Raw genomic sequence first — 13,253 nt, forward strand, 5'->3', positions numbered from 1 at the left:
GCAAAAATTGCTGATGTCAAAGTAGCCTAAGGGTACCGTTACACTAAACGATTTACCAACGATCACGACCAGCGATACGACCTGGCCGTGATCGTTGGTAAGTCATTGTGTGGTCGCTGGGGAGCTGTCAGACAGCTCTCCAGCGACCAACGATGCCGAAGTCCCCGGGTAACCAGGGTAAACATCGGGTTACTAAGCACAGGGCAGCGCTTAGTAACCTGATGTTTACCCTGGTAACCATTGTAAATGTAAAAAAAAAAAAAACACTACATACTCACATTCCGGTGTCTGTCACGTCCCCCGCCGTCAGCTTCCCGCACTGACTGTGAGCGCCGGCCGTAAAGTAAAAGCAGAGCACAGCGGTGACGTCAACGCTGTGCTGTGCTTTACGGCCGGCGCTGACAGTCAGTGCGGGAAGCTGACGGCGAGGGACGTGACAGACACCGGAATGTAAGTATGTAGTGTTTTGGGGTTTTTTTACATTTACAATGGTAACCAGGGTAAACATCGGGTTACTAAGCGCGGCCCTGCGCTTAGTAACCCGATGTTTACCCTGGTTACAAGCGAACACATCGCTTGATCGGCGTCACACAGCGATGACAGCGGGTGATCCAGCGACGAAAGAAAGTTTCAAACGATCTGCTACGACGTACGATTCTCAGCGGGGTCCCTGATCGCAGTAGCGTGTCAGACACAGCGAGATCGTTAGTATATCGCTGGAACGTCACGGATCGTGCCATCATAGCGACCAAAGTGCCACTGTGAGACGGTACCCTAAGTCACTGCCGACAGTATCTGCATTAGTCATACCAATGGGGGAGGCAGCACGAAAAGTGCCTAGGGCAGCAGAAACTCTAAATACTGCCCTGGTCATGGCCTCTACCAGGGAACTGGGTGGCGTATGAAGAGCCAGCGCATCTTTGAGATGATCTGAAAGTCCTCTCTCAAACAGGTGCCTCAGAGCAGAGTCACCCCAAGACACCTCAACGGACCACCGCCTAAACTCAGTACAATACTGTTCAGTAGTGAGTTCATTCTGGGAGAGACTCATGATCATGTCCTCTGCTACCCTGACCCGGTCTGGTTCATCATAAATCAGTCCCAAAGCCTCAAAGAATCTGTCCACAGACACATGTTCAGGGGCAGAAGCAGGTGAAGAGAAGGCCCATGACTGAGGTCCCTCCCACAGTAAGGAAATGATTATCCCCACCCACTGACTCTCATCTCCAGAAGATCTGGGTCTAAGAGAAAAAAAAAGCTTGCAACTCTTCTTAAAAGTAAAAAAATCTCTCCCTCTCCCCAGAGAAGGTATCTTGGAGCTTGACTGTAGGTTCAGGAGAGTGCAAAAAGACATCAACAGTGTCAGAGCGCTTACTGTCAGTCTGCAATGATTTAACTGTGTCACAAAGCTCCCTTTGCAGGTGATTATGAGAGGAGGACAAGGCCCTCTGTTCCACAAACAGGTCTTGTATCATAACTGTCAAACTATCCATTTGATCCGCCAAGGTATGGAGCGGATCCATAGCAAACAGAGCAGGGAAAAAAAATGCAGAAATCCCTTCAAATGTGTGGTCAGCTATAATGTCATGCAGCTGCAGTGCAGTACAGCGCAACCTCCACCAGGGGGAGCTTGGTAGGGAAGCGAGACTGCACAAACAGAGCAGCTGAACAGACACCATCTAGTGGTGAGAGAGAGGTCAGGAAAGCCAAGTCAGAGCACAAGATAGCACTACAGTACAAAAGGATTTAGACAAAATGGATAGTCAGGACGTAGCAAGGGATCAGTAAACCAGGACGGGCAAAATACGGTACAATAGGGACAAACTGAAACGGAGTCAAAAAGCCAAGCCAGGAGGTCAGAACCAGGGAGTCAAGCAGATCTACAGACAAACAAAGAGACACTGCGAAAGGGCAGGCAGGGTGAGATAACAGACACAGGACAAGTCAGGGTTCACAGAAGGACAAATCAAGGGCTTCCAGAGTCAAGTTCACAAGCCGAAGACAGAGCTATAGCTAACACCACCCTCAGGATACCTGGGAGCTAAATAGCAAACCGGAGCCCAGAATGAGGCAGAGCAAAGTTAACCCTAGACATGATCCACCCAGAGAAAGAGCAGACAGGACTAAACTCCGGAATGGATCATGACAACACTAAAGACAATTAAAGGCAGAGAGAAAGCAGGCGAGAAGACATACGAGTAGACAATGAACTGTAACTGAATTAGGCTAGTTTCACATTTGCGTTAAAATCCGCGTTTAAAACGTATCCGCAAGTGGTGGAAAAAACTCATATAAACACGTACAAACGCGGCGTTTTTTAGACGCATGCGGTAACGCATGCAGTTAAAAAAACGCCGCATTTGTACGCGTTTATATGCGTTTTTTTCCTGCGTTTGCGTTTTTGGTGCGCATGATGAGAAATTTCACAAGAGAAAAATCAAGATAACCAGACACCGCCAATGGGACTACAGAGGGCGTGTACTATGGGATTTCTTTATATAGACCCCTGAACAGCTGTAATCTTCAGATTTTGCTCCTGTTCCTGTGTCATGATGGATCTTCGCATGGAGAGCTTTTATTTCAACCTGGATTTAAGCATCAAGCTGTTTCTTGCCTGTGCTTTTGCTTGGGAGCAAGACAGAAATCGCGAAAGATGGAGAAGGAGACAACGTAGGCATTTTTGGAGACACCCCATTATCGAACTACGTGAGAGCCATGGAGCCTATCACACGCTGTATGGCGAGCTTAATGCCAACCCGGAGAAATTCCACGAATATACAAGGCTGTCGCAAGACTCGTTCCGGGATTTGCTTGCTCGTGTCCGAGGAGCTATACGGAGACAGGACACCCAGCTCCGTAGAGCGATTCCACCAGAGGAACGTCTGCTGGTTACTTTAAGGTACGTTCCAAATCTAAACCAATGACAGTCCAAATTTTGGGTGTTCTGACATGTATGTTTTGGGTATTTTCCTTTCTTTATCGTAACCACACCATAAATAGAATAGTTTGTAATTTTTGGGGGGTTTCTTTTTCTTACAGATTTCTGGCAACCAGAGAGAGTTTATCATCCCTCCACTTCCAATACCGGCTTGGAATATCCACCCTGTCCGGAATAGTTGCGGACACCTGTTGGGCTTTGTGGAATGTACTCCGGGTTGAGTTTATACCCCTACCCACCGTCGACATGTGGCTTGAAATTGCGGAAAAATTCTGGAGTGTGTGTGATTTTCCCAACTGTTTAAGAGCGGTGGATGGAAAGCACATCCGCATTATCAAACCTGCCAGAACAGGATCAGAGTTTTTCAACTATAAAAAATATTTTTCTGTTGTGCTCATGGCAATAGCTGATGTGAACTGTCGCTTCATCGCCGTGGACATTGGAGCTTTTGGCTGTGGCAATGATTCCCAGACTTTCAAGAACTTTCAATTTTCCACTGCCACAACCTCTCCCCAACACTCAAGGTCCACCGATGCCATTTGTTATGGTTGGGGATGAGGCCTTTCAGATGTGTGAAAACCTACTGAAGCCCTATTCCAGTCGGGACTTGAACCACACTAGAAGGATCTTTAACTACAGACTGACCAGGGCCCGAAGAACAGTAGAGTGTACCTTTGGCATTCTGGTCTCTAAATGGCGCATTCTTGCATCAGCCATAAATCTAAAAGTGGAAACAGTCGACGAGGTGGTCAAAGCCTGTGTGGTTCTGCACAATTATATAATGGCTAAGGAGCAACCCAACATTGAACTGGATGAACCAGTTGCACACCCACTGCCCGATTTCCAGCATCACCCGCTGCGGTCAACTGCAGTAGTTGGTCACATGCGGGACCAATTTGCTGCCTTTTTTGATTCAGAAATTGGACGTGTGTCATGGCAGGACAATGTTGTGTAAATGTCCTGTTGTAATTCGACCTGTACCAGTAATTTTCTGAAATGATAATAATATTTCTCATTAATAAACTAGTTTTTTTTGTGTTGACCGTGTCTCCTATGTTTTTCCTCTACAAACTAAGTCTGTCCTAAAACTAGCAGTATTTTGGTCTGTATTTAATATCAATAGATATAAAATATATAATATATATTAAAAATATATGTATATATAAATACCTGCGCTAAAAATTGCATATATAGAACTGGATGGCTATTTACCTATAGAAAAGGAAGAGAAGGAGCGATGCTGAAGATAATGAAATAATCGGTAGTGAATCTGTATAGTGATCGTGGGAATATTAACCAAGGTATTCCAACTCTGAGAACAAGAATAAATACACAAAAGTAAGCAACAATAGTGAGCAACAATATTTAAACTTAAGTGCAACAACTACGCTTATAGAACAGGATTGCGAAGCTGTATATAAAATGACTATATTAAAATTGCACGCATTAAAATATAGTCATTTTAATATAGTCATTTTAATATAGTCATTTTATATACAGCTTCGCAATCCTGTTCTATAAGCGTAGTTGTTGCACTTAAGTTTAAATATTGTTGCTCACTATTGTTGCTTACTTTTGTGTATTTATTCTTGTTCTCAGAGTTGGAATACCTTGGTTAATATTCCCACGATCACTATACAGATTCACTACCGATTATTTCATTATCTTCAGCATCGCTCCTTCTCTTCCTTTTCTATAGGTAAATAGCCATCCAGTTCTATATATGCAATTTTTAGCGCAGGTATTTATATATACATATATTTTTAATATATATTATATATTTTATATCTATTAATTTATTTCCTTTGCCCTTTTGTGGTTTAGGGGCCATACCAGCTGCTTTGAATGCATTTTTCCTTCTTTTTTCATTAGCGCCGCTACACTATTTACTCATACCTGTATTTAATATCAGTATTTGTAATCCAAAACCAGGAGTGGGTGATAAAGGCAGAGGTGCTAGTTATTATGTTAACCCCTTAAGCCCCGAGGGTGGTTTGCACGTTAATGACCGGGCCAATTTTTACAATTCTGACCACTGTCCCTTTATGAGGTTATAACTCTGGAACGCTTCAACGGATCTTGGCGATTCTGACATTGTTTTCTCGTGACATATTGTACTTCATGTTAGTGGTAAAATTTATTCGATATAACTTGCGTTTATTTGTGAAAAAAACGAATATTTGGCGAAAATTTTGAAAATTTCGCAATTTTCCAACTTTGAATTATTATGCCCTTAAATCACAGACATATGTCATGCAAAATACTTAATAAGTAACATTTCCCACATGTCTACTTTACATCAGCACAATTTTGGAACCAAAATTTTTTTTTGTGACGGAGTTATAAGGGTTAAAAGTTGACCAGCAATTTCTCATTTTTACAACACCATTTTTTTTTAGGGACCACATCTCATTTGAAGTCACTTTGAGGTGTCTATATGATAGAAAATACCCAAGTGTGACACCATTCTAAAAACTGCACCCCTCAAGGTACTCAAAACCACTCTGAAGAAGTTTATTAACCCTTCAGGTGTTTCACAGGAATTTTTGGAATGTTTAAATAAAAATGAACATTTAACTTTTTTTCACACAAAATTTATTTCAGATCCAATTTGTTTTATTTTACCAAGGGTAACAGGAGAAAATAGACCCCAAAAGTTGTTGTACAATTTGTCCTGAGTACGCTGATACCCCATATGTGGGGGTAACCCACTGTTTGGGCACATGGCAGAGCTCGGAAGGAAAGGAGCGCCATTTGACTTTTCAATGCAAAATTGACTGGAATTGAGATGGGACGCATGTTGCATTTGGAGAGCCCCTAATGTGCCTAAACATTGAAACCCCCCACAAGTGACACCATTTTGGAAAGTAGACCCCCTAAGGAACTTATCTAGATGTGTGGTGACTCGTGAGCACTTTGACCCAACAAGTGCTTCACAGAAGTTTATAATGCGGAGCCGTAAAAATAAAAAATCATATTTTTTCACAAAAATGATCTTTTCGCCCCCAATTTTTTATTTTCCCAAGGGTAGGAGAAGAAATTGGACCCCAAAAATTGTTGTGCAATTTGTCCTGAGTACGCTGATACCCCATATGTGGGTGTAAACCATTGTTTGGGCGCAGGGCAGAGCTCGGAAGGGAAGGAGCGCCATTTGACTTTTCAATGCAAAATTGACTGGAATTGAGATGGGACGCCATGTTGCGTTTGGAGAGCCCCTGATGTGCCTAAACATTGAAACCCCCCACAAGTAACACCATTTTGGAAAGTAGACCCCCTAAGGAACTTATCTAGATGTGTGTTGAGCACTTTGACCCAACAAGGGCTTCACAGAAGTTTATAATGCAGAGCCGTAAAAATAAAAAAATCATATTTTTTCACAAAAATGATCTTTTCGCCCCCATTTTTTTATTTCCCCAAGGGTAAGATTAGAAATTAGACCACAAAAGTTGTTGTGCAATTTGTCCTGAGTACGACGATGCCCCATATGTGGGGGTAAACCACTGTTTGGGCGCATAGCAGAGCTCGGAAGGGAAGGAGCGCTATTTTACTTTTCAATGCAAAATTGACTGGAATTAAGATGGGATGCCATGTTGCGTTTGGAGAGCCCCTGATGTGCCTAAACATTAAAAACCCCCACAAGTGACACCATTTTGGAAAGTAGACGCCATAAGGAACTTATCTAGATGTGTTTTTAGAGCTTTGAACCCCCAAGTGTTTCACTACAGTTTATAATGCAGAGCCGTGAAAATAAAAATTCTTTTTTTTTTCACAAAAATGATTTTTTAGCCCCCAGTTTTGTATTTTCACAAAGGTAGCAGGAGAAATTGGACCCCAAAAGTTGTTGTCCAATTTCTCCTGAGTACGCTGATACCCAATATGTGGGGGGGAACCACTGTTTGGGCGCATGACAGAGCTCGGAAGGGAAGGAGCGCCATTTGGAATGCAGACTTAAATGGATTGGTCTGCAGGCGTCACGTTGCATTTGCAGAGCCCCTGATGTACCCAAACAGTACAAACCCCCCACAAGTGACCCCATATTGGAAACTAGACCCCCCAAGGAACTTATCTAGATGTGTTGTGAGAACTTTGAACCCCCAAGTGTTTCACTACAGTTTATAACGCAGAGCCGTGAAAATAAAAATTCTTTTTTTTTTCACAAAAATGATTTTTTAGCCCCCAGTTTTGTATTTTCACAAGGGTAGCAGGAGAAATTGGACCCCAAAAGTTGTTCTCCAGTTTGTCCTGAGTACGCTGATATCCCATATGTTGGGGTAAACCCCTGTTTGGGCACACGGGAGAGCTCTGAAGGGAAGGAGCACTGTTTTCCTTTTTCAACGCAGAATTGGCTGGAATTGAGATCGGATGCCATGTCCCGTTTGGAGAGCCCCTGATGTGCCTAAACAGTGGAAACCCCCCAATTATAACTGATACCCTAATCCAAACACACCCCTTACTCTAATCCCAACAGTAACCCTAACCACACCCCTAACCCAGACACACCCAACCCTATTCCCAACCGTAAATGTAATCCAAACCCTAACCCTATCTTTAGCCCCAACCCTAACTGTAGCCCCAACCCTAGCCCCAACCCTAACCCTAATGGGAAAATGGAAATAAATACATTTTTTTTAATTTTTTTATTTTTCCCTAACTAAGGGGGTGATAAAGGGGGGTTTGATTTACTTTTATAGCGGGTTTTTTAGCGGATTTTTATGATTGGCAGCCGTCACACACTGAAAGACGCTTTTTATTGCAAAAAATATTTTTTGCGTTACCACATTTTGAGAGCTATAATTTTTCCATATTTAAGTACACAGAGTCACATGAGGTCTTGTTTTTTGCGGGACGAGTTGACGTTTTTGTTGGTAACATTTTCAGACACGTGACATTTTTTGATCGCTTTTTATTCCGATTTTTGTGAGGCAGAGTGATCAAAAACCAGCTATTCATGAATTTCTTTTGGGGGAGGCGTTTATACCGTTCCACGTTTGGTAAAATTGATAAAGCAGTTTTATTCGTCGGGTCAGTACGATTACAGCGATATCTCATTTATATCATTTTTTTATGTTTTGGCGCTTTTATACGATAAAAACTATTTTATAGAAAAAATTATTATTTTGGTATCGCTTTATTCTCAGGACTATAACTTTTTTATTTTTTTGCTGATGATGCTGTATGGCGGCTTGTTTTTTGCGGGACAAGATGACGTTTGCAGCGGTACCATGGTTATTTATATCTGTCTTTTTGATCGCGTGTTGTTCCACTTTTTTGTTCGGCGGTATGGTAATAAAGCGTTGTTTTTTGCCTCGTTTTTTTTTTTTTTTTTCTTACGGTGTTTACTGAAGGGCTTAACTAGTGGGCCAGTTTTATAGGTCGGGTCGTTACGGACGCGGCAATACTAAATATGTGTACTTTTATTGTTTTTTTTATTTTATTTAGATAAAGAAATGTATTTATGGGAATAATATATATATATTTTTTTCATTATTTTGGAATATTTTTTTTTTATTTTTTTTTACACATTTGGAATTTTTTTTTTTTACTTTTTTACTTTGCCCCAGGGGGGGACATTACAGATCGGTGATCTGTCAGTTTGCATAGCACTCTGACAGATCACCGATCTGCGAGAAGTGCAGGCTGCTTCACAGTGCCTGCTCTGAGCAGGCTTCTGTGAAGCCACCTCCCTCCCTGCAGGACCCGGATCCGCGGCCATCTTGGATCCGGGTCTGGGGCCTGCAGGGAGGGAGGTAAGACCCTCGCAGCAACGCGATCACATCGCGTTGCTGCGGGGGGCTCAGGGAAGCCCGCAGGGAGCCCCCTCCCTGCGCGATGCTTCCCTGCACCGCCGGCACATCGCGATCATGTTTGATCGCGGTGTGCCGGGGGTTAATGTGCCGGGGGCGGTCCGTGACCGCTCCTGGCACATAGTGCCGGATGTCAGCTGCGATAGGCAGCTGACACCCGGCCGCGATCGGCCGCGCTCCCCCCGTGAGTGCGGCCGATCGCGTATGACGTACTATCCCGTCACCAGGAATTAAGTCCCAGGTCACCTTGACGGGATAGTACGTCAAACGGGATTAAGGGGTTAATATCATAATTTACCTCAAATTGTTCCACTCCTTGTTTTGGCTTACAAATACTGATATAAAACACTGGCCACATACTGCTAGTGTTATGGCAGCCATGTTGCTTTATTGGTAAGCTTGTTGACGTCATTGCGTCCTGATTCTGTTCTGCTGTATCCATTGGACACAGACTGAAGAGACAATGACTGTCACACTAAAGAGATCTATACTCATCCAGTCAGGTGTCAGAAATAATGAATTCATGATGCACATATAACAGCTTCATGAATTCACTAGTTCTGATACCTGTGCAGGTGAGCATAGATATGCCGTGTGTGATCACCATCGTCCCTTCAATTTGTGTGTAATAGATTATGTACACAGAAGAGAAAATGGAGGTTATACAAGGCAGTTCTCTACTCACCAGGTCAGGTGTCCTAACTAATGAGTTTTTTGACACCTGACCTGTTCAGTAGAGTTCTGCACTGTATGTCCGCCATTTTCTCTTCTGACTCCAACATAAAACAATTATACATTTTTTGGCCCACCTCATATCTCTATACTAAAGACACACAAAACTGCAGTCTTTTTTTTAAACAACTATTGAAGATATGATGTGGCCAAAAAATAAAGTGTGTGGCAAAGTTTCTTATTTGGCGCACGGTGTGTGTTGCCGGCGGCGGAAGACACAATAAACCAAACATAATTGGTGCAAATCAAATTTTTTTTAGTTTTTAACAACCAACCAAAAACTTTTTATTTAACTGCGCCGGCTTGGGGTAGAGTGATGTAAACGGGGGTTTGAATCACTGAGGCCTGGCTAACCGTGGACGACGCAGAGGTGGCAGGAGAAGGGGCAATGAAACTAGTAGGGTCTGGAAGTTCGGGGATGGGGCTTGACACATGAGAGGCTTGAGATGAGCTAGAAGGGTGAGATAAACCTGACATTACAGACACATTGGGAGGAGAAGGGGGAGGAATACTAAGAGTCCTCTGTTTTTTTTTTTGTTTTGTTTTTTGTGTTTGCCGGGTTCTGGGAAGCCTTGGTGGGCTCATATGGTGTGGCGTAGTGGTGGGTGACCTGTCAGGGTCCGGCTGCACCATGCCAGAGTCCATAGTGCTCGTAGATCATGCAGCCATGCCAGAGTCCATAGTGCTCATAGAGCGTGCAGCCATGCCAGAGTCCATAGTGCTCGTAGAGCATGCAGCTATGCTAGAGTCCATAGTGCTCGTAGAACTTGCAGCCATGCCAGAGTCCATAGCGCTTGTAGAGCATAAGGCCATGCCAGGGTCCTGCTGCATCGTGTTGGTGGCGGTACGGAAGGCCATGCCAGGGTCCTGCTGCATCGTGGTGGTGGTTATACGGAAGGCCATGTCAGGGTCCTGCTGCATCGTGGTGTCAGTGGAGGAGGTCCAAGCAGGAGCAACGGTTGTCATGGTGGTGGTGGTGGGATGTCCAACTGCACTCGGCATGGTGGTGGTGCTGTAGTGGTGTCCGGCTGTGGAAGGAATTGAGGTGGCCGTGCAGTGGTATGCAGCAGAGGTCGGCATTGAGGTCAATCGTGACAGTGAAGGCACAGGTGGATATGCTTACACTGTCTGCTGGAAATACCGACTCTGCTGCATAGCCTGCACGTAAGCAGCATTGTAGGCCTGCATGACACTCAGCTGGAGATCAGGAGTAAAGTGTTCCGACATGCCCTGCTCAATTTGGTTAAAAAATGATGTGCTGGCCTCTGGAGGTCGGCTTTCACTTGGTCAAGGCTTTTGCTGACCTGGATACGTGCATTCAAGAGGCTATGTGAAACATCCATTCGGTCACCCAAAGCCTTGATTGCTTCGTGTAAAACCGAGCTCAAGTGCAAAAGCTCAGGCATGAGTGACCTGTACGAAGCCCTCTGCCGCTGCCGGGAGGAGCCCCCCAAAAAAGGGTCAGTGGAAGAGGACTGCGAAAGGGGAAGACCTGATGGACCAGCTCCCTGGTCTCCAGTTAGTGTGGAAGGCCCACTTGCTGCTGCGCTGCTGGATGGGTGGGATGGGTCCGTGGCTGTCGGATGAAGGACCGCTCCAGAACTTGGGCCAACAGTAGTGCTGTATGTGCTGTGAAAAAAGGAAAAAGAAAATTAATACCAAAAATTAACCAGTCGCAAAATCCTGTGGAATATAAAAATACAGATTATGGCAATACAATACAACCTAATGCACGTGATAAATACTTACGTTCTCTGGGCAAGGACCGGTCTTAAAAATGCCAGAACTCGATGGTATTTGTATAGTCTGATCCTTGCTCCTGAACCACTGGGAACACGGCTCTCTTGACACAGGTCCTTGTTGAAGCGGTACTTCATCGAACGCCAACGTGTTTTGACTTTGGCCACTGTTGAAAAAAAAAAAATTATGGTCAGAAAAAGGACTTTTGGCCGTGCTCACACAACTGTGTGTGATGACAGAAACTCCTGAGAGTTTCTTTCATCACACACAGTCCAGTGAGCACGGCCAAGGTATCTGCTGCTTCACACTGCAGTGCAATACTTACCAAATGCATTTCGAACCCGAGTCGGGACGTTGTCCCAGCCATCCCACATCGCTTGGGCCACCTCATTCCATAAGCGCCGGATCGTGACGTTGTTTGAGTGCAGTGGATCCCGGGTGTCCCACAACGGGACTCGCTCCTGGACCAGGGAGATGAGGAGGTCATCCTCAATTAGATCATCCTCCCGTTGTGAAACCTAAAAATGAAATAGTCATTAAAGTTTGCTCAATTAACATAAGGAAAAGAAAGAAAAAAGATGCTGAGAAATGGCATGAATAGGAAAGTCACCATACAAAAGGATTCCACAAGAAAAAAGTAAAGAAATATGAATGGAAAGAAAGGAAGATTCAAGAATATTACACTGAGGATACATAAAACAGTCAGCCTTGTATACGTACCCGCTGCCGCCTTTCCACCAGACCTTGACTCCGCTGCTCCTGCCCTGTCTCTGCCGCAGTAGAAGAAGAGCTCTAAAAAAAAAAATTCAAATTGTCACATGTCACAAGCCTCTCATCAACTCTATACCGGTCGGACAATTCCTGCGTCTTCGCAGGATTTGTTCTGAAGAGAGTGATTTTAAATGTAAAGCCCATGAGTTGAGCGTGAGATTTCGTGAAAGGGGATATAGTGGACGCTCCATAAAGAGAGCATATAATAGAGCTTTACACTCAACTAGGCAATCGTTGCTTTACAAGAATAAAACCCCTAAGAGTAACCAAAAGATCAGGTTCATCACGAACTACCACGCTCAATTTTCGCGGATGCGGAATTGTCTCCAAAAGGCATGGCCGATCTTGCAAACTGATCCAGTGTTAAACCAACTACTGCCCGCTGTCCCGAGCATTACGGTGAGACGTTCACGTAATTTAAGAGACCATCTTGTGCACAGTCACTACCAGGGTGAAATTAAATCTACGTTTCTTGATGGGGGTCGTCCTGTGTGTGGCTGTGTTCCTTGTGGTCGGTGCGTCGCCTGCCCGAATGTTGAGCGCACCCGTACCTTCTTTAATTCTGCTGGTACTAGGACATATGAGATCAGGAGACGCATTACATGTACCTCACGGTATGTGGTATATTTTGCTACGTGCCCCTGTAATCTCATTTATGTCGGCATGACTACTCGCCAATTTAAGGTGCGGGTGCGCGAGCATGTGTTGGGGATACAGGAGGCGGCCGGCCATGATGACGTGACCACGCTCAGGACGATACCACGCCATTTTAAACTTCACCATGACTGTGACAGTTCCCTGCTTAGGGTTAGGGGTATTGATACCATCATTCCTGGAATCCGTGGAGGCAATTTGAGCCAGAAATTGGCCCGTTGCGAAACGAGGTGGATTTGGGCTTTGGACACTGTCCAGCCCAAGGGGCTAAATGAGACTATTAGTTTTGTTTCTTTCTTATGAGGTAGTCCTCTCTCTCCGGGCCTGAATTCATGTTGTATATTCTTTCCCCTGTTGTGTGCATACTTAGGCGGTTCGTTGTTTTTAACCTTTGTATATATATTTGTTTTATTTAGCAATCATCCGACTCTCGGCCTCTCAGTTATTTATTGCTGACAATATCTGGATATTCTGGTCTATGCTGGAAGGATGTGACATCACGTTGATTGAACATATGTGACCACAAGAACATCTGGATTTATTCTTTATCATCTTTTATATCCATACTGTGTTGTCGTTCTCTTCTATACATGCTAACACGATTATTTGTAACA

The 13,253-nt window shown here is 44.2% G+C and overlaps 1 protein-coding gene across 1 annotated transcript; it reads right to left on the reverse strand.

Moving 5' to 3' along the window:
- Positions 1-4,230: 4,230 nt before the first annotated feature.
- On the reverse strand, positions 4,231-11,958 carry LOC143768251 (uncharacterized). The gene is made up of 4 exons (XM_077256944.1): positions 11,540-11,958; positions 11,224-11,380; positions 10,826-11,103; positions 4,231-4,250 (listed from the first exon to the last, which is right to left on the reverse strand). The coding sequence occupies exons 1-4, from the start codon at positions 11,586-11,588 to the stop codon at positions 4,231-4,233; spliced, it is 504 nt and encodes a 167-aa protein (XP_077113059.1). The 5' UTR covers positions 11,589-11,958.
- Positions 11,959-13,253: the final 1,295 nt, after the last annotated feature.

This window comes from Ranitomeya variabilis, chromosome 4 (genome assembly GCF_051348905.1).
Source record: "Ranitomeya variabilis isolate aRanVar5 chromosome 4, aRanVar5.hap1, whole genome shotgun sequence".
In the NCBI taxonomy this organism is placed as follows: Eukaryota; Metazoa; Chordata; class Amphibia; order Anura; family Dendrobatidae; genus Ranitomeya; species Ranitomeya variabilis.

What these genes read in the sequence shown, in the direction of transcription:
- LOC143768251 (XM_077256944.1), bottom strand. Translation starts at nt 11,588, where the DNA reads ATGTGGGATGGCTGGGACAACGTCCCGACTCGGGTTCGAAATGCATTT. An exon ending in TCGGGTTCGAAATGCATTTG is followed by an intron (nt 11,381 to 11,539) that starts GTAAGTATTGCA and finishes TTTTTTCAACAG; the next exon opens with TGGCCAAAGTCAAAACACGT. An exon ending in CGAAGCAATCAAGGCTTTGG is followed by an intron (nt 4,251 to 10,825) that starts GTGACCGAATGG and finishes TCTTGTTCTCAG; the next exon opens with AGTTGGAATACCTTGGTTAA.